Source organism: Pseudopodoces humilis, chromosome 7 (assembly GCF_049639895.1).
Source record: "Pseudopodoces humilis isolate 2021_Gansu_Grassland_sample_001 chromosome 7, ASM4963989v1, whole genome shotgun sequence".
Classification (NCBI taxonomy): Eukaryota; Metazoa; Chordata; class Aves; order Passeriformes; family Paridae; genus Pseudopodoces; species Pseudopodoces humilis.
Genome location: NC_142206.1, coordinates 31003143 through 31025131, shown reverse-complemented (window position 1 = coordinate 31025131; position 21989 = coordinate 31003143). Strand labels below are relative to the sequence as shown.

At 34.6% G+C, this 21989-nt stretch overlaps 1 protein-coding gene across 4 annotated transcripts in view; it reads right to left on the bottom strand.

The window, feature by feature from the left end:
- The window catches only part of FSIP1 (fibrous sheath interacting protein 1), a 67240-nt gene that overhangs the window by 34436 nt on the left and 10815 nt on the right, over positions 1–21989 (bottom strand). For all 4 annotated transcript variants that reach the window (XM_088057930.1, XM_088057929.1, XM_088057928.1 and 1 more), the window contains exons 10-11: positions 19066–19230; positions 14906–15043 (exon numbers count right to left, since the gene is read on the bottom strand). In XM_088057930.1, coding sequence (XP_087914056.1) covers positions 14906–15043; positions 19066–19230 — 303 coding nt within the window. The remainder of the gene's footprint in view (positions 1–14905; positions 15044–19065; positions 19231–21989) is intronic.

Sequence of the window (21989 nt, the reverse complement as noted above, 5' to 3'; positions counted from 1 at the left end):
TCACTTTTAGTGAAAAAAAACCCAACCTAGTAAGGCTCATGGAGATTAATTAAGAAAATTAATCAAACATGGAGATTAAGAAAACTTGACTGTTCTCTCTAGCTTTCACCAAAACATAAATAATATTTCTGCATGAGATTCTGGTATCCTGTACCAAAACTGCACATCAACGCTACTTAACTTAACCTTACTTAAACTTGATATTTATTTGCAGTTAGGAAATCTGCACATCACCTGGCAGTTTATAGTTTCAAATACGTAATTGTGAGGTAAACCACAGAAATGGTTTTAAATTGAGATTAAGAACAAATTGAATTAGAAAGTGTTTGCCACATGCTGTGTTCCAAAAACAACATGAAAGAATATTATAAATCAGGATTAAAATTTCACTAAATTTTCATTAAAAATAAAATTTCACTTTAATTTTCATTAAAATCTGTTGTCCTCACATTGCATTTTGTTTTCTGTTATTTGGCTGCTCAATGGAATTTATAAAAGTAAACTCCACATTCAAAACTAACTAAACATAAGAAAAGCAGCTATGATCTACCTTGCCCTGCTGAACATGATCAGCCTACTCACACACTATGAAACTTAAAGAAAATAAATAATAGCAAACTACAAATAATAGCAAACAGAATACAAACAGGAAGCCTGAAAGACAGTAGAGAAGGAAAAGCTAAAGAGTCAAGAGCTCCATCCAAACACATAATCCAGTATGTGGAGTGACTGTAATAGGCTCTACCAGTGTCTTAAATACATCCATAAAGGAAGTATTTTACATTCATTTTATAGTATTTTTTGTAATGGAATGGCAATAAATTTGTGAATTAGTAACTTTAAGACTGAAGGATGGAAGTGAAATTAAATTTTTCAAATGACAGTATTAAGTTTGACAACACTTAAGCACATTTTTCCCTAAAAAATATTACTCCCATGGGTTTTGGTTGAGTTTGGGATTTGTTTTTTTGGGTTTCTTTCCTCCTCTGTGGGATTACTGGGAGGTCAACTGTGAAAGTACAAGTAAGATTTGGCCTAATCATTTTCTACCTGGCAAAAATCCAGATAATAAGTCATGTAGTATAATTAGTAGCTTGGAGTTGTTTTGTTGTATGTATTTGCTTATGAAGCAAGTTCAACAGTTTATCAAACTTTAACTGTAACACATCTCCACTGATTAACCAAGCTCTTTCCTTCCCATATTCTCAGCACCAGTAACTGGTTTTATCCACTGTTACCTGTGTTCTCAGATGATATCTGTCAAGCACAGAAAATACTCTCATGAAGGTCTTACCAAACTAAGCATTTACTGAAAGATCTGAGTATCAAAACCAAGTAGTAACTTCAGCATTTGATATTAAAATTATTCTGCCAAACAGATCTCTACAGCCAGTCATACTACCCTGTGACTTCTCAAAAGTCTCTGTGGGATTATGGCAGGCCTTAACTGATGTAATCTTTTAAGAAAAGGCAAACAGAAGAGCCCTAATGAAGGTAATTATATAGCAAGAATTAATAACAATGCATACAGTAGATACACATACAGAAAATGTGCGTTTTATTTACCTAATACAGTCTTCAGAAAAGGTTTACAAAAATGAGAAAAAATAGGATTCTTCAAAAGAAGAAAAAGTCATTTAATGCCATGTTCCATCCAGCTGGTGGATTGGAGGTGCCTCTCTAACTATATCAAGATGTATTCAATACACTCATAGAATGATTACCCCAGAATTTAACCATACAAGTCCTTAGTAATTCAAAATCAAGCTATTCAAGTAAGAGCTTATTTTTATGTAACATCTTTGTTCCTAAAGGCCACTGAAGTGCTACATGAAACTACCTAAATTGTCAGTTAGAAAAATAAGTCAATCAGCTGTTGAGAAGAGCTTACTGAAGGACACAGAAAAAGAGGAAAAGGATCCCAACCAAACAATATACCAGAGCAGAAAAAAGAAATACCTTACACCAAAGAGGAGTTGAAGTAAGAATAATAAAATTAGCTGAGCTGTAATTGGTTCTGACACTAGTGTTTACTTCTACAATAGTTAAATACAATTCTGCTATTTAAAGATTAAAATTCCTATTATTTCAGTTTTGTTTCCCTGTTTACCATGCCAGTTTAATTTCAGAAATGTAAAAGGAAATCCATCTGCTCTTTTTGTTTTTTTATTGAAATCATCAACAAAACAAGGAAAACAGTTTTTATTCCAAAAGTACTTGTAAATTGAGAAGATAGGAATTTTAGTATCTTTTGAATGCAAAGGTATTTCTTATAAATTTAGTAACTTAAATATCTTGCACATTATCCCTCAGAGGTGAAAAGTAAGCAAATTTTACTTTCCATCTTCTTAAAAATCAGAGGTTATCTCTAATGCAGCAGTTTTGTGGATTCACATTTTAATATAGAAAAAATAGCCTAGTAAAGCAAAAGACAATTAACTGTAGCCTAAGACTGATGGCACAAGTTTCTGCTCTTGTTCTTTCCATGACACTGAATTTAAAAGCAGAATTTAAATCAAAAGATTGCAGTTAAATCACCAGCTTTATAACTTGCCCACTGAAACCCTGGCCATGTTTTTTTGTGTCCACTACACCATTCAGAACATATCGAGTTCTCTGAAATGCTTTGACTTCTGTAATACAACACCAGAAAGGAAAAAAAAAAAAAAAAAAAAAGTAATAGACTTTTTTTTTTTGAGGCTTTTATTTTCCAACATAATTTTTCTGATTTTAAAAAGCATCAGTCGCCCACATCATCTTTATTTTCTTTGCCCAGTCTTGACACATGCGGTTACTTATCACATGGAGAAAAATATCTGGTTTACCACTATCATCTGAGAAATTTGCATTTGGACTCTTGATTTAACAATTTCCAAAGCTTCCCAAAATGAGCAGAATTAATTGTATTAGGGGAGGAAAAAAGCACAAAACAAAATAAAACAAAACCACTAATTTCAGCTTACTTTCTTAGATTTTCCATAGTAGCTTAATCCCATAAAATCCAAAGTAAAGCCTGTTAGATATAAAAGAAAAGTGCAAAGCTCCCCATTTAAGGACTAGTTACAACTCATTAAAGTAGGGACACATATAATTTGAAGCATTAGAATGCATGCTGAAATATAATTAGTGGCTATGAATCAAACTGGGATGGATTGAACTAATTCCTGGAATGCTATTATGGAGAGTACCTTGTAGAGAAAGAATGATCCTTCTGTTTGCACAGCAACTAAACGGCTTCAATTTACTTTTAAAATTGACTCGAATTGGGATAAAGGTCCAGGATTTCAAAATGTGGCCTTCTAAATATAATCAGCCTGAATTATGCCTGTTTCACACTGTGATACTTGCAACCTGGTTACAGGCAGCAGGGATAAGGCTGCACTCAGCTTATTTCACTGCTTAATTTATATGGTAATTACCACACCACAGCCAGAATGTAGAGCATCTGCCAAAACTGAAGGCCCCAGAATAATAAAACTGACATGTGCTGTGATATTGTTGAAGTGCTGACTAAGAAACTTCTTTTATCTCCTCTTGAAGCTATAAAATGGTATTCATGTTATTACTAGCCGGGAATTTTAACAGCCTTGCACTGACAGCAATTATGTAACACATGCACAAAACAATAGAGTTTCACATCACTTAATAAATCCTTGAGCTCTCTTAGCTCCAGATCTCTCGCTGGCTGGATTTTATGGTCTGGTAGTTCTATCCGACCTTCAGAACACTGAAGTATACAAACCACAAAAGCACTAGAAAATTATTAGAAACAACTGGCTTTTCTCCCTGTTACATCTATTTAATGAAGAGGGCATGATGTACAATGACGGAGGTTAATTAAAAGATTTGTCCACTCACTTTACTCTGTAGCTAAATGCTGTTATGAGCCCTTGGTATAAAAACAAGCACGATACAGATATTACTTTTCCTATCATGATTATCCTCTTATTAACCAACAGCTGCATTTAGAGAAAAAAAAAAAAAAAAAAAAGTAATTTCTTTAGCATACAACAATAAAGCAGATTTAATCTAATTTATTTTTATTCATTTTTATGAAAATAAAAACATGTCATTAACATAAAAAATCTAAATTTGGGGCTGATTTTCCTGCTAACGTTACCAATTCTGTTTCCAATACTATGTTTCAGTTTTTTAGCTTTCATACATCGCACCTGAAACTCCTAGTGACAGGGCAAAAGTTTCATAGAAGAACTAGAACTATTGTACTATAAACGTTTAAAAAGCAATCTGTACGATAAGGAAGTATAGGTAATTGAAAATAAAGAATACAAAGACAAGTTCAAAGGCCATTTCTGTATTGGAACTTATATTGGAGGATAGTGTTCACACTTCTCCTCCAACCAAGAAGTGTCCGGCAGGTGGATGGATTAAAAAGGGAGAAATACTGTTACACTTTGTGAAAACTACACAGTGACTGGAAGTCACTTGGTAACGAGACAGAGACTTAAAAACCAATCAAAGTTACTCATACAGTAATTTTAAACACTAATAATTCACTTTGTGTACCATTCGGGTGGAAAGGCACTTGTTTGCATGATGACTGTTGGCATGAATTCACTATATACCCCTAATTTATCTCCACACTTCGTACCTGTAATATTTACAGGTTACAGTCTAAGTGTATCATTCATAAAGAGTCTGAATAATGTGTGCATGATCACTATTTCTAATCTTCCTTCACAAATAAGTCCATACTCTCTACATTCTATACAGTTCTTACTTCTGTCATTTCTTGAATTAACATAATTCAAGTTTATTATTATTGTTATATAAGTTCAGGTTAAAGACATGCCTTTATGAAAAGGACCACCATCACACTATACTTGAAATTTCTCTCACAAATATAGATTACAATGCCTTCCTTTGCATACAATACCAAAAAGATCACCATTCTTTTTCTCCTTCACTAAATTAAAAATTCTTAACTGGTTACTGCTATCACTTTGAAGTAATTTACCTCATTACTGTTTTCTAGCTCTGCCTCTAAAAAAACTAGCAATAAAAGCACTTGTTGGTACTTATAATGGATTTTATTTCTTCAGTCAACTATCCTAAACAAAAAATAAGTACAAGATATTGTATATGAGTGACAATTCTAACCATAAACAATTCTAACCACTTTCCCAATTACACAAGATAATTATTACAAGGTATTACAAGGTATATACAAGTATACCTGTTAAATATGCAATAAATCAAAAATCATCAATCATAAATCAAAAAACTGTAGGAGTGTGTAATATTTATATGCCACTACACTGAAAACGCAATATACATGGCTTCAACAAAAAAGGCCCTGTAGACTGCTCCTCACAAACCAGAAGCTTCCAGCACACTCTTAATTGGCTTCAATTACATTTAAGCCAATAGCAGAGGACAGGCACAAAATGTTTGTTTCCTGCAAAATGAAGACTCCCTGTTGAGAGACACCACTCTTCCCTGATATTTCTCTGAAGAAAAGCAGCTAGGAAAGAAAAAAGAACTGCTGCAACCACATGTTCATGTTTGTAGAAGCAGTTATTCAGTTTTAATCTTTTCCATGAACATCTCAAAAAGTGAAATCATTCAGAACATTTAAATACTCGTCTTACCAAAAAATATTGTTTAGTGTTCAACACATATAGATACCACACTATAATTACATTTTGCATTGAGGCACTAGAGAAGATAAATGCAATCAAAAGGAAAAGATACAGTTCTAAACAAAGAACATCAATAGTCCAGGTAGAAAAGACTATATGGTATGAATAATGACTAGCTCCCTCCATAATGGACTGGGGAGCTCTCTACATGTCAGAAAATTAAGACAACCACATAAGGAATAGGGAAGTATTCTAAAAAGAAAAGGTCAGTGACAGAGCACATACAAAGGGAGATTATTAGTATGGAGGTGTGTTTAATTTCGATTTGGTTTTGCATTTGGGAAATATAACTAACTACACAATAGGTTTACTCTAAATTGAAGAGGGAGCCTATGAAGATACAGTGCAAAGACTCTTGAAGGAATAATTTAGAAATGTGAAACTTCTACAGCATGAATTCAAATAAAGCTATTCACTCCTAAACATAATTGGCAGAATAGAAAAATAAAAATGGGTCACATTGAGAAGCATTTCTTATGAAGTCCAGTCAGTATCTTCTGTCTTCCAATGTCAACTTATTATAATGGGCTTCTTTTTTTGGTCCTACCTGAATAGTTGAAACTAAAGGTAACTAACACCCTATATAGAAAGCATTTCTCCATAAATAAGTAGTACAGAGCATATAAAAAGTGATCATTATCATGCAGTATCACGTTCCAATGTACACTTCTCAGTATCTCTAAGCAGAACAGTGCCAAAATGAAGAAATAAGGAGGTGAATCACACAGAGTATTCTGACTTGGAAGGGACTCGTCCAACTCTGAAGTGAATGGCCTGTACAGGGATTGAACCCACACCCTTGGTGTTATTAGCACCCTGCTCTAAGGGGAAACCAAAACCAGACAACAGAAAAATACCCAAAGAGAAGATCCTACAAACCCTGCTTCTTAAGAACTGGAGGACTGCATTAAAGGTTAGGATTTATCACAAAGTATGTGGCTGTGCTTCTTACATGAACACAATCAATTTGTGTGAAGATAATTATAATTGCCCTGCATAGCTACAAAAATACATGCCCAGAAAGCAATTTCTAAGTCTCAGCCTAATTCCCCTTTATATGAGGGAGAGCTTGATGGCTAGGACATAAGTGAGTCTGAAAAATTTTCATAAAATTTTCATCACAGCCCTAAAACAAACCAACAGGGAAAAAAAAATTTAAAAAAAAAATCATGTTGGAAGCCATTAATCTACATCAACAATGAGACTGTCATCAGAAAAAGGAAGTTCCCAGTTCCCACACAACAATCTGTTCATGCATTTTGCATGAGAGATACAACCAGTGGTCAATATTCCACCCATCACCAGGCAATAGAAATATCATCCTTCTAATTTATACTGGTTTGCCCCTGAACACTTTGTTCCTGGATGAACATTGTAATAACATCATGGGAAAGATGATGTCCTTCCTCCTCTAAATCTTGGAGAAAGAATGATGTAGGGTTAGGTCACTCTACTGCCTGAAGTAAAATGGAGATAAAGCTAATGAGATGAAATTGTTGAGGTTGAATAAAGTGGGGGCATACTCTAAGATAGGCTGTGTTTCTGAAAGAAAAGAGGTGTAATTTTGATCATGCCTGATAACATGCTTTGTACCTATGGCATGCTCTGAGCATGTGTAGCAAACAGAGGCCATAGACAAAGGAATGCTCAGTCCAGCATCAAAAAACAGACTTAAGCATGAGACAAGCCACGAGGTGCCCAACCCTGCCAAACTGGCAACCAGTACAAATACTCAATAGCAGAATGTGGGGCATTTGCATATTTTTCCATCAAAAGTTTATATGCCCTTAGCTCTAATGAGAGAGACTATTTTAAGTGCAGATTTTCTGGAAAGGGGACATCCCAGCCTCCTAAGGATTTTTTGATACTGACCTGTACTGTGCAGCACAACTAAAAAATATGATGTATAATCAGACTATTTAGATTTATAAGAAAAAAACTTTCAAGGCTTTTCTGCAACCAACTTTGTTTTACTCTTTAAACAGGTTTACCCTGTTTCCAAAATAAAATTACTACATTCATGCTAGAAATACTGCTGTTGTCATCTCAGGAAAGCGTTTCTAGAAGCCAAAATTCCATCAGAAATACTTCAAGCTTTCAACTAAGCTTTGTCATAAAACTGTGATTATCAGATTTATCACAGTATGCTATCAGTTTGCTTTAAAACATTATTTGCAGTATCCCTCTTATCTATAACTTCAAATTATATTCTTAGGAATCATACTGAAAATAACTTTTTGTTTACCTCTACTGCCTTTCATAGGTGAAATATATATATACATATTATAGCTTAAACGGAAATAAACAACACACCAACAGCAATGGTACAAATATTTATAGAAGTCACATTTGCTAGGACATTTAAGAATGTTTTGGAACCCCATGTGGCCGTCAAACAGTTTGATGTAGTTTACAGGAGTATCTCCACCTGTACATCTGCTATGTGCTTTACATCTTTCACTCATGGAGACACTGTATGATTACACTTCCATCCTGGCCTAGTAAGCTAAAGTGTCTCAAGAAAAAAACCAAAGCTCTACTACACAGTTTGTACATGCAGACATACAGACACACACAGGTAAAAGATAAATTTACAGCCAAAATATTTCTATGTTGACATTTATCACAGAGTCAAAATCACACAGACACCAACTACAAGATGTAGAGATGCATTTATATGCTACTTATCAAAAAATTAAGATACTCATCCACAAAGGATAAATTACACCTAAGTACACATTACAAGTTTCCTCCACAGCAGCCCTGTTTTTCATTTCTCATTTTGAATGGGACATCCTAGGGCAAAGCAGAAACAGTCTTCCCCAACAACATTTGCAGAGAAACAGAGGCTTTTTCCTGGCTATTTCACTGAGAGTACAGAGCTCAAGCAGGCCAACAAAAATAATACCTCTTTCCTACCGAAATTAAAGAACAGTGCTAACTTGTAGCAAGGAATGAGGAAGTCCTGCATTTGCCAGTAGAGATGTGTGACAACAGGAAAATACCTTCTCCCTTGCCTCACAGGGACATGCACACTTCAATGATGAAAATTTTATGGTGTCAACACCTACTAACCAGAGAATTTTTAAGCATTACTTCAATATTACCGCAGCTAGAAACCATAATTATTGCATTGAAATGTGATGCTACATGTTGTACAAACAGGGAAGAGAAAGGAGAAATGAAAAGCCCAAATAAACCTGTTGAGTATATCCATACAAAAGGTACAGGTACACAGATCGTCAAGTACTTGGAAAACACCAAAACTCCACTGCTCAATAAGCTTGACTGTCTTTAGCCAGAAGGCTTCAGGCATGAGCAGAGCAATGAGCAACTGTTTAAAAATATAACCACTGGATGAAGGGCACCATCCTGCTTTGAAGCCATGTATTTATCTCAACCATGAACTACAGATGACAAGTTGAAAGAGGAGTTTAAAAGGAATGAAAAAGAGCATTTCGAGTAGATACATGGAACCTAGGTTGGAGATGATGAGAGAGGGCAGGAGGCAGAAAAATTGATGACATTGTAAAAAAAGTAATAGGCAAATACAACACTGTTGAGGTCAGAGAGGACAGCAGTGTGACAAAGATAAACTGAAAAAATAACACAAGAGCACAGAAGTCAGTTTTCATGGACTCTTTCACCAAGAAGAAGCACATTTCCAATAACAATCTGCTTGATGGTGTTAAGTGTCATTTCTAAATAAACAAAATGAAGAAAGCAATGCAGTTGCACTCAAGCCATATTTGAGACACAAAACAGGGGGAGATCAAAGGATGACTTTAAGTTGCACCACATGAATTTAGAGAGGGGTGAGTACTCAAAGATACTTTGTTATTTTATGATGCCAAGCACCACAACATAGCAGAATTGAAAACCAACAGAGTTGTTGTCTTAACTGGAAATTACATTTTGGGACAGGGAGGATCAGTAACTTAAATTTACAGAAAATTTGATCATTCCTACCTAGAAATCCATTATATTTAAAACAGGTCCCATTACAGGTATCAAATTCCAGCAATAATGTCTCATATCCATACACAAATAATACTTACAATGCAACTGGAAATATTACTTACCACCATCCTAGGAAAGCAGTTCAACTTAATAGACACTTACATAAAAATTATCTTAATTTTCCATATAAAACAGAAGCATCATTAAGAGTTTAATCATTAGCATCATTAAATATTTTAATATAATATGCTTTTAAAAATTTACATGTGTTACAAAACTTTAATTTCATTGACTCTTACTACAACATGTAGTTTTAAAATATTCTTTATAAATATTTTTAGCAGCCACTTCACTCTTATCCACAGTACAGTGAAAATCAACACACAGTAAATTTATTTAAATCATGAGTGAAATATTTACATTTTGTCAATCGACTATTAATCTTATTGCTCTCTTATTGTGTGTAGTAGCTGTTAAAAGAAAATAAGATTTTCACACTGATATTTTCCCAGGTGGAAATGCTACCACATTTCATTCTGAAACAACTCTGTACAATCACATAACTAGAATGTAGTCTTGTAAAACCTGAATAAACAGGATCTGTTTGAAGCTTGTTAACAGCTTGACAAGCAACTTTAGCACCTGGTAGATACTTTTTGAAGAAATGACATAGAAAGTGACATATCTCAACTTTATTTAGATAGACTATCCCTTATCCCTTTATTTGGTGCAATGTGTTATGAAAATGCTTTATTAAACAATTTCTATTTTTTTAACAAACACATGCTTATTTAGAAACCAGACACCACATAATACTATATGAATTAAAATAAAGATATTTGCTATTTATCTGCTACAGCCTACAATGACTACCAATGCATAGAACAGTTAAAAATAGGGCTGTGTTTCTGTGTTCAAAAGTATCAGTTGTTCATTTCTGGAGAGACTGTGATACAACAACATATTGCAGTATTGTCTGGTTGATAAATTACTTTCCAGATATGTGATAGGGCTTTATGTTACTGTCATTTTCCCTTTAAAGGGAAGAAAGGAACTATGGCAGAGGTCGGGAAGAAATTATTCTTCTTTTCTGGAAGTTGCCTAATACAGATGCAGGACCAGATGCACTGAATTCAATCAGTATCAAGGCAAAAACTGGAACAAGACTGTGTAACAACAAACCCCATCATCAGCCTGATGAACAGTAAATGATGTAAGACCTTCTCCAGGACCTAACAACAATTAAATGCATCCTGAGATGTCCCCACAGATATACTTTATTTTACATCAAAAAGATAAGATTTATGCCTTTTGGAGTAAGCTCCTGGAGGTAATCAAAGCTCCTGACAGCACTGTCACATTTATTATTTTTCTTCATCATCCTCACCAGTTGCTCACCTTCCTGCAAATTTCAGTTATTCCAATAACCAAATGTGTATTTTCCTAATACCACCTGATATTAAAAAGACCCTTAATAATTAACAATCACACAATGCATTTGGCCACGAGATTGCATGAACTTGTGAAAAAAATAATTCCTAGAGGGGTACAGACATCTAATAAATTTAAATATAAGACTAGGGCAACTATATCTAGCTTCTGTTTTAAAAGCACTTACTAGAAGTAAGAGGACACCTTTTTTTTCAAGTAGGTATCAGTGTCTTGGTCATGCTGACAGGTAACTGGCATTTATACTTATATCTGTGTGTACACACTATTACATATATACATTCAATATGCATTTGAAGTATTTTTGGTTTTATGTATTTAACCAAAACCCCGAAAGAGATGTGTAGGTAGACTTTTGGCAGGAATTAATAAGCTTCCAGTGTAATACATTAGAAATCAACACACATATAGCCAGCAAAGGTGAAACCATCTTACATAATAGCTCGCTTTGATGTGCATTTAAACCTACTGTCTGCCATGAAGAAATTCAACATATCAGCAAACGTGCCACTGGATTATCACAAACAGCCAATGAGACAAAGCTACAATTGAAAAATAACTACATTTATTATTCTTTCTATATAAAATTCTTTTCGTTAATGCTCAGCAACACGCATTTGGCAGCTGAACTGGGTATTTTTTTGAAGCAGCAGTTAACAATGCAATCCACAAAACAAAGATAAGCTCAGTGGTTTCCAGGAAACTGAAAGATGAAAGAATGTGGAGAGAGTCAGACATGGTTTCAAATGAAGAACAAGTGAACTAAGGTCAAACTGAAACCTAAAAGAAATTCAGCAAGGGCCCAGATACCATGGTACAGATACATTTCAGTTGGATTGAAATTTCACAATGCATTTCAACAATGCATACAATACATTCTTTGGTATATTAATTCACTAGGGACAATTTTTTTCAAAGTAAAGAAGGAACTCAGATTCCAAAGCCATTAGTTTCACTAATTCAAGTGAAACATTCAGCAGATTTTATGCATTTATATCAAATGTAAATTAGATTGAAGTTTTATCTTCCAACTTTGTTTTGTGAGTTTACTCCCAGATGCAGCTGAGACCATGAAGTCTTACAGCATATAGAGGCACATAACATTAATAGTAGTGGAGGAATCCATAAACGTTATCATTTCAGAAACCAACACCTACTAAATATTCTCCTCCAGAAATATAATTAACGTATTCATTCCCCTTGAAGAGTAGGTCATTGCCATTATACAAATAAATTTAAATAATACATTCTACTGTACTGAAAAAGTACAGCATTTTACCATACACACCAAAAAAAGCTAATGGAGTTCCTTTATACCTACTGCAAGTAATGCCCCAACACACAGAGTTAAATTCTGTTTAGTTAAACTATTCATAATTTCCACCTACAAAGTAAAAACAAAATGTATTTTGTCCAAGGGACTTTCAAATTTTAATGTAAGTTCTCTCTTACTAAGTTTGTAAAATATTGTATTTTACAACTATGAAGTATAACCATGCATTCAAAAATAACACTCCTAACTGCTGGCAAATCACCTCCTCTACTCAGAGCTGAGAATTTATTTACAATTTTACATAGCAAATTACAGTAGTTTGGGAAAGAGTAAAGGAGAAATTGAAATGAAACATGAATTTTAAAAATGTGGATTTAAAATATACAATTTTAAAGAAAGCTAGCAAAATAACAATGCTAGAAGCTGCATACATGGATTCTTGCCACAAGTGAGAGGCAAATCTCTCATGACATGCATTTTATGAAGCACAAATGACAACTTCATTACCAGTCCAAATATCCCCTAGATCCATGCCTCGGCATTCCTCTTCTGACATACAGTGAAGAGTGCCACCTAGTGAATAAAAACCAGCATTTCCAGAAATCATTAAATTATTCTGGAAACATACAGGCTATGTACTCCCTTCCTCAACCCAAGCTTTCAGCTTAGTTTTTCATCATGCAGTGTCTTGGCAGAGACTATATTTACCAAAATTTTACTTTGGAATAGAAACAAGGTCCGAACAAAACTGCATATAAGTTATCTGATTTAAGAAAAAAAAAAACAAAAAAAAACATTCAATGATGTGTGTTGCATGAAAAACGAAAAAAAAAGCAATGCACTTTTTTTTTAAGGCTGTTCTTTTTTCACAGAAGAAAGTGCTTCCTTTCTATATATTTAACTGTATTATTAGAAGGAAAAACTTACTTGCATTCAGACTTGAAAACTTCTTTACCTTCACTGACAACTGAAGTATCTCAAAAAGGACCCACTACTCACATATTTCACATCCACATGCTATGATCTCAGTCATGCTACAGAGCATCAACTCATCAGAAGACAGTGGGTCCCCCTAAAGAAGCCCTGCCAGGTGCTGCACAGCAGGCAGCAATGCCACACATTGGTGCAGGTGACATTCTGTATTTACAAACAGTGTAAACTGGCACTACAGTCTATCAATTTAGAGTTTTAAATACATAAAATCTAGTCAAGGAAAAATGGATGGCATATTGAAAGAGTCTGCATGTAATGTGATACCAAACAAAACTGCTATAACCCAAACAAGATTTGGAAGTGACCCATTTATACACAAAATATTTGAATGAGTCAGCAGCCCACTGCCCTTCCCAGGCCTGCTGTAGGCTATCGTACAATCCCCAGACGCACTTCCTCAGATTGTGCTTGCCTCATGAGCAAGGTCAGTAGTGACAAAAAGTGATATAAAGGTCAACAAGTAGAATAATATGTTAATATGCAGACTTACTTTATCTGATTATCCATTAGCCTACTCAATACACTCAAGTTCACAGATTAGCCCTATTTATCTGTCTCTCTCTTTTAACTGTTTAATATAACAGAATAGTGTATTAAAATGAATTTCTACTGTATTAAAATGAAGTGCTACTATTGTTTTGGTACTGTGAATAAATATAAATTAAATATGCTTCCTTACTGTAAACACATACACACAAAAGTGAACAGCCTCTAAAACAATCACTGTTTCCTTCTCCAAAGTCTTTGTTCCCATCCTTCAAATATACTCCAGCACTGCCAGAATAGACCTTGCTTATGTTGAGTGGCTGAAGCTTTTGCAACTACAGCAACGGTGCTGTAAGTAATTGAGATTACACCATTGTGGTTATGCTGCCACCTGAATCAGAAAGCTTTTGACCTGCACTGGAGATCCCTTTTTGAGGGTGATAGAAGATAACAGGAACAATACTTTTCATAACTCTGATTATTGTGGACAGTAAGCCTACTGCCGAATAAAGACCTCCAAGAAAAAAGGTAGACTACATAGATTTTTGGTCTGTCACAACAAACTTAAATATTTATGTTTTTCTTACTAAGTAAAAAACTCTAAAATCAGCTACACACAAGAAACAAATTTCTACAAGGCACAGACATAAAAATGCTATTTTTCTTTCAATATAGTGAAAATAAAGAAAGATTACCACAACAATTTCTTGTACAGAGCATTCCCATCAGGCCTGGTCCTTCACAGAACACTGAAGTACATGAGCCATTAAAAAATCCTTTTAGGGTGTATTTATATATTATTGTTTATGCTCTGCACCTCTGGGGAAGAAGAGAGGAGGACAACGTCCTTAACTTTGAAAGACCCTATATTAAAGGTAAGTATACATTACAACTGACAAAAAAAGATTTCCCAGATTAAGAATAATTATTTGAGACTTTTGCCTACATATTTCATTGGGGATTCCTTCAGAAATTTACATAAGGTTATAAAACCTGATTTTATTTTAAGGCACATGGAATGATACTCAATTGTTCCCAGACTGAAGAAAGAAGAAAAATATGACAAAAATAGGAAACTTACAAGCCTTCTCCCTAGGGATTCCAGCTGATAATCAATTTCTTTGAGACGATTATGTTGATCACGTTTTTCCTTATTGTCCCGCAGAACCTTTTCACCTGGAACTGTTTCTGGGCTTCTGTTTGCACAAACCAGAGACTCCTGAGAAAAAAAAACATAGAAGTTAACCATGTAATTTTATATTGCTTCATAGACACATGAGGATTCTTTTGCTTTCTACTAAGAAAATAGTAGAATGCTTAGAATAATACGTCAATGTCAAATTCTGCAAATGCATAGTTTTTTCATTTTGTATATTTTCAAATAAAATAGCTAAATATCAAGCAAGATATATTTCAATAAAAGAATTCTTACCCTTTGCATTTTAAGAGGAATTTCTTAGTCTCCAGATCTAAGACTTGGATGCTTAATTTTTACTACAACAATAAAAGCACCCTGAGAATAGAGGTGGCTGAATGTCTGGTTCCAAGTTTGCTCCTATCAACCATACTGGGATCAGAATTAAGGCAGAAGGAAAAGGAAAAAGTGAGCTGAAATGACAACTTTTGTTTACTAGGTATCATGGTAAATGAGGCATAACCTCCTCTGTAATTTGGAGTAAGTTGCCCAAACTTTAATAAAGATTTGGGTTACACATTCTCATATGCTTCAATAGTTTTGGATTAGATTCTGAAGTTTGTATCAGTCCCAAATACATGCAGGTTTCAGTATTACATGTAATTTAATTCATTGAGAATGACAAGTATTAGCAAAACTGCAAAGTTATGTTGTAATCAGAAAAAAAAACAGAGCTTTCTCTTGCAAACAATGGATTCTATAGAAAAATCCAAGAGTAGCAGATAATAAAGCTGAAACAAAAAACGTTTCCCCATCCTGATAAATAATTCAACCCAAAGGGAGGGACATGAGCAGGCACAGAATGAAAAAATACTCTATTCATTCTTACTTTCAAAAGCAGCTCAAGAAATTTTAATAGACACACAAGGAAAATAATTCCAAGTAGCAATTGCCCAACTGGAAAAAAAAAAACAACCTTCACAATTCAACACTCAACAGGAAATTCCTCAGCTGCAATATACAAAAAACTGTATCTGTAAACAACTTTTTTCTAAACATCAATCTAATCTATGAGTTCTGACATTTAAATCAAACTTAGTTCCTGAAAATAAACTTATTTTAATACAGTAAAAATTTTTGAATATATATTTACAATTAGTAATAGTCTTCAGTACCACAATGACAGTAAATTTTCATGTAACAATCATATTTTCTGCTTCATTCTGTATTGCTTTTGAAATTATTCATAATAATCTATTTGATATTTGACCACTCTGGAGCATTAAGCTGCTGCTTTCTCATAAGTAGTTCTTACTGTATAGTAAGTACTATCTCCTCCCTGAAAAGTAACTGATAGAAACTCACACAACATGAGCAAAGTCAAGCCTTTTCCTCATTTACTAATTTTTTAACATTCTGCTCAAGATATCATTAGATAAATGTATGAAGTATTATATGATGGAAAACATTTTATTGTCAATGTTTCACATACTTCAGAATATGTTATATTTCAATTAGATAGGACATATACATAGTAGAAGTCCATTTGAGGTTACTTCATATTCCATATTTTTAGATATGTAGAAAACAAAACATTTTACATAAGGGAAAATACAAACACTTATCAAGAGCCAAAGCTGTAACAAACATAATGCCAACGAGAAATATGCAGTATTTGAAATATCTATAATTATTTGTTGCACTCCCTTTTCTCCAGATTTTATAAATAAATAATAACAAAACCCCACCTAATGAAGTATATTAGTGTCATACAATCATCCTGAGGCATAAAACTGGCTGATCAGTTTATTAACCTGCTTCTAAGCATGCTCTGAAACACATATCATCTGTGAAATTCATCTGGTTTGGCGAAGCACAGGCTTAGAGCATAGGCTATCAAGGAGCTCATTAATTGAAAAATTAGCATATCTTCTGAATTTTGAGCATTTATTTAGTCTTAAACTGTTAACTGTAGTCCACTTCTATAATAGAAAAGGGAATCACTTCTATAATAGAAAAAGGGAATATTTTCCTGATAAAAAGACCCCAATCAGTTATGAAAGAACTCCTCATAGTAATACACATTTATTATCTTTTAAGAAAACCAAGCCTACAGATATTATTGTTTCGTTACCATCTTCATTTGCTTTAGCTTCCAGGTAGTTTCCCAAGCTGGTAACTGTACTCATCACACACAGTCTTACTCTCGTATTCTTTAGCCTATCATTTTCCTATTTCTTTCAGGATTACAATCAACTTAAATTATTCTTCCCAAAAAATATTAAGACAGAAACTTTTCAAAATATTTCGTTAATTTGGCACCAGAGCAAAGAAACATTTCAGAGAAAAATGCAGCTCTGATGAGAAACATTTCCATGTAAAAGAGAACACTAGTAATGGAAAAGCATTCTTAATCCAGCTGGACTCCTTGCACAAAAAGATGAACATGCCTGCTCCTCTGTTACTGCTCAGCTATGGTATTGCAAGATAATTAAAGCCCATTATTAAAGATTTCAGAGTGAGAATAGTTCCTGTATCCTGTCAAAGTATCCATCAGTGACAAAAAGGACATCTCCCACTGAGGCAACAATGATTAAGTGTCTGCATTTTGAAAGCTATATCTAACACAATTCTTGGAAGAATGTGCAGTTTCATAATATGCAATGCTAAACTAATTCTGAATTAAAATCATAGAATTACAATGCCTGAAAGCCTTTTACATGCTGCAAAAAAAAATTGAAAGGTAACTGCTTTTCCCTAATGAAAGGTAACAAGAAATTAACTGCCTCTTTTTGGTTGTTAGGTTTAACATTACTCAAAAAAGATAATATGTTACTCTTTAATTACCATACACCTAAATGCAATTCAAATACTTCTGGGCTATTACTTGAAAGGAAGCAACAACAATAACTTGGACAAACATTTCCAAGCAGAGTATTCATTATCACAGACAAGTCAAATTAACTTCAAGCTGACGTCTTGCAACACTGATCAGGAGATCATTGGCAAGCTCAGGGTAACACCTGCATTTGTTAGGTGATTACCAACGAGGGGGAGGTGCTTTTTCACACATTAGATCCCAGCTGGTAAATGATCAACAGCAAAATGTGACTCCCCTGGAACTGAGCTACAGAAAATACTGCTTTTTTTTTTTTTTACTGGTTTTGTAAAACAAAACTTCACATCCAGAAAAAAGCCAATTAAAAAAATGATATTAAAGCATCCTTACAAAAGGAGAAGAAAAACAAACCCACAGGTATTTTAGCCTTTCAAAGAGATGATTCTCAAACACTGGTAACTGAAAGCAGTTTTGTGAATGAACATTTTTACAGATATTCTCTGATATATCAGTTCTGGCCATAAAATGAAAATATTACAGACGTAAATAAGCTTTGTGCAATTAAATGCAAAATAAGAATTATGTGGGTTTTTTTTTATTTTAAACCCCATAATAGTAGAGGCAACAGTATCCCAGGGCATGGGATAAATTGGAGTCATCTAAGTACAAAATTCAAACAATAATTTCTCAAGGCTGAGACCTTGATTCTTAATCTTCAAATCTCAATACTGCTGGCAAAAAGACAAAGGCCTTTAAAAACAAGGGACATACAATTTCAACCTATCTTCTACAGTCTTTAACACTGCTTATCGGTCATCACCTTACCCTTCAGAACATAAGTAAACAGGCACTTTTGGTATCCTAAGATATCCTAAGGTATCCTAAGATAAGAAGAAACCTAATCCAATTCCCAAAGGTAAACTATCATGGATAAGTTGTTTCTATGCAGGAAAAATCACCCTCATGCAGTTACAAATGTATGAGTTACCAATTTCTGAACATGAAGTATCTTGGAATTGTGGAATCAACAACTGTTAAAAACAAGACAGTTCTTGAATTAAATGTGACTCAAAATAGCAACAAATTATTTTTCAATTGTTTTCTACAGCTAAAATTTCTCACTTCATTACTTAACACCTAGAGTTTATGAATAAATAAAGGATCCTAAAGAAAAACGCAGAAGATACAAATACAGACATATGCGGTATTGATCTCAACACACACTTCAAATAAAATATCTGCAGATGAGCTCTGATCTGTAACCTACCTGATACATCTGGCTTGGACATTTTGAGCCAGAGCTGGAAAGAGCAGGAAACTCTCCATCAGAAAGAAGGAGTTGAAGCTTATTGTCTATCTCATTCAGGAGATGAATTTCTGTCGATTCAGGTGTGTACCCTTCTCCTGGTGCCTGCCAGACGGGTACATTCTCCTGTTGGAAGTACAGGAAATACTTGAGCCTCATTCGCAAAGGAAACAAGACTTTAAGGGCTGTTTAAAAGAGTATTTATTTTTCAGATAAACCATACTTGATAATAAAATGTACATTTTCATCCATCTCAGTACACAGCTAAAATCTCTCAAATATTCATGTCCCTAGCACACTCGAGAGCAGCCATGGACAGAACAAGGAGAGAGATTCATACATTCAACGCTTTTAAATATAACCAAGGAACAACTTAAATGGACAACCACTTTGCATCTGATAAAGGAGTCAAAAAGTGAGAAAGCCTGACCAAAACTTGGCTTGGAATGAACTGCAGATGTTGATACTATGGCAGAAACCACCAGGAGCCAAATCTCAGAGGGTATGAGATATAATGTGACACTTGCAAGGTACCACCAAAGAAGAAAACAAGGCATTCATAGGAAATCAAAGGAGCTGCTCTGAGATCAGTAGCTGCCATCCTTCTAGAGCCCCTATATGTTATCACAGAAACTCTGGGAGAGATAGAAAGCAGGGAGTTTTTTCCTGATCATGATTTACATGACTTTTTCCTCTTGATAGCAGTTAACACCTGAATAACACATATGAATATATACTCCTACTACATACAGTTGCATATTATGAGTGAGCTAGGTCACTTAACCCAAGCAGATGAACTCATACCCACAGACAGATGCAGGTTCTCCACAGCAACTTGTCACTCCCCGACTCACACTCAGGGAAGCAAGTCTGCACAACCCCATTTGCTGGGTATCAGAGTAGCAGATTGCATCTCTGTCCTGACCACAATGAAACACCAGCTAGGACCTTAGAAAAGCAAGGATGTGTGGAAGAACATGAGAGTATTGCTGGTTTCCTTTCTTTTTCCTACCAGAATAGGACCAGCACCTTGCCCCAAGACTCTAACATCTGTCTTGAAAGAAATTCATGTCCACCATTTGTTTCCAGCTTCCAGATTAGTCCTCTGGCTATTCAAGCAATTGCATCCATACAAGAGGAGGAAATATCAGCTTCCAATTACAATACCACTGCTATGAGGTCATTTGTGGTTCATCCCCATTACCCTAAAGCACACTAGTTACAAAAAGAAAAAAGAAGCATACGCCAAACACCTGTCATAAATTATCTTCATAATAAATGCAAAAAAGAAAAAAAAAGGGAAAAGAAAGACAAAAAGATAGTCAAGAGAGAGTCATCCTTTTTGTGAAACAAAATCAGCTCTAATGCTTTCTCATAAAAATATGATGAGACATAACTAATGAGCCTGACCAGACCTGAGCTGACTCCAAAATAGCCACTCACCAATGTCTTAGATCCTTGCCAGCTTTTGTGGAAACATCTGTTCAGGTGAGACAGTGACCACCAAAACGTAAGTATCCAGCATGGTACTGCATTTGTGTCATGTTAACCACCCCCTAATCAGAGAATGAAGATCACAGTGCAATTACTCTACAGGAGTCTGGTAAGATGTAACTGGGGTCATTAGCTCCAGCTCAGTGTCTGTACAGCTCAGGATCTCATAGTCCAAATATCCAAATTACCCCAGTACTCATTTTACTCCAGGATGAAATGGACTCACACATTCTCTTTTGTATTTTCAAGATAGCTTTCCTTGGAAAATAAGCTTCTGTCCTGTCAATGTTTCCTGTGTGTTAACTCAGAACAATACTTTTATAACAGCACAGTCAGTGCTTTCTGTGGAACATCTGAGACAAATTGTACCCCTGCAGCTTCAGCTTTGACAATTAGAGTAGCATGAATATGTGTACTTCTAAAATATTTTAAACATTCATAATACATTCTTCCAAAAAGTGAGAAGTGCTGTTTGGATATTTGGCATTTATAGTAGTACAAGTCAAATAAAGTTATCTAATCCACATTACACCATATAGAGGAATTCATACAGCATAACCAGATCTGCCATGATTGACAGCCTCCAAAACATTACTTCAGCCAATGTGAATGCACCAGGTTTATAAAAGTCAGAATAAAATAAGATTAAAGAGGCCATCAGCTGGGTGGTTACCTGGGCCAGCTTGAAATTGTCTAGATTACTCATAAACTGATAATTTCCTCACAATTTTTGTTATGAAGTAGGCACAGAAAATGCCTCACCCATAATAAAATTCAAATATGGGAGAGGAAGAATCCATCACTAGACTAGACAGGTCTAAGTAACAATTATCCTTTCTTTATTTTGATAGGAGAATTAGGAGCTTTTATTCTGTAAAGAAATGACCTAGTACAGACTAGAGTAACCCACAAACTATCATTCTTGTCCATGGTATCAAGAACATACAGCAAAATGCCCTGTGAGATGATCTACTTCATATCTAACATTAACTGCAAAGTCTCTATATATACATGAGAACATGATAGTGACATGTGCCAAATACAAAATGTGGACAAATGTTACACTTTTCCATTGCTCTGAGGCCTTGAGAACTGATCCAAAAAATGTACATGTTGTTAGTTGGAATTTGCATTAGCTACTCTGCATAAATGCATCGAAATTCTATGACAGACACTAGCTTTAAAGAAACAAAACCTAGTAACTACACATTTTGAGAGAATACTTTTGCAATCAGTAAAATATAAAAAAAGCCACTATTCCCTAGGTGAGAAAGCTATGTTTACTAACAGAAGGTTATTTAAAACATCTTCATGATGACATTTATCAAACTGAAGACTACCTCCTAGAAACAGTGACTGACAGGACAATCAAATACTCTTCGTTACTCTCC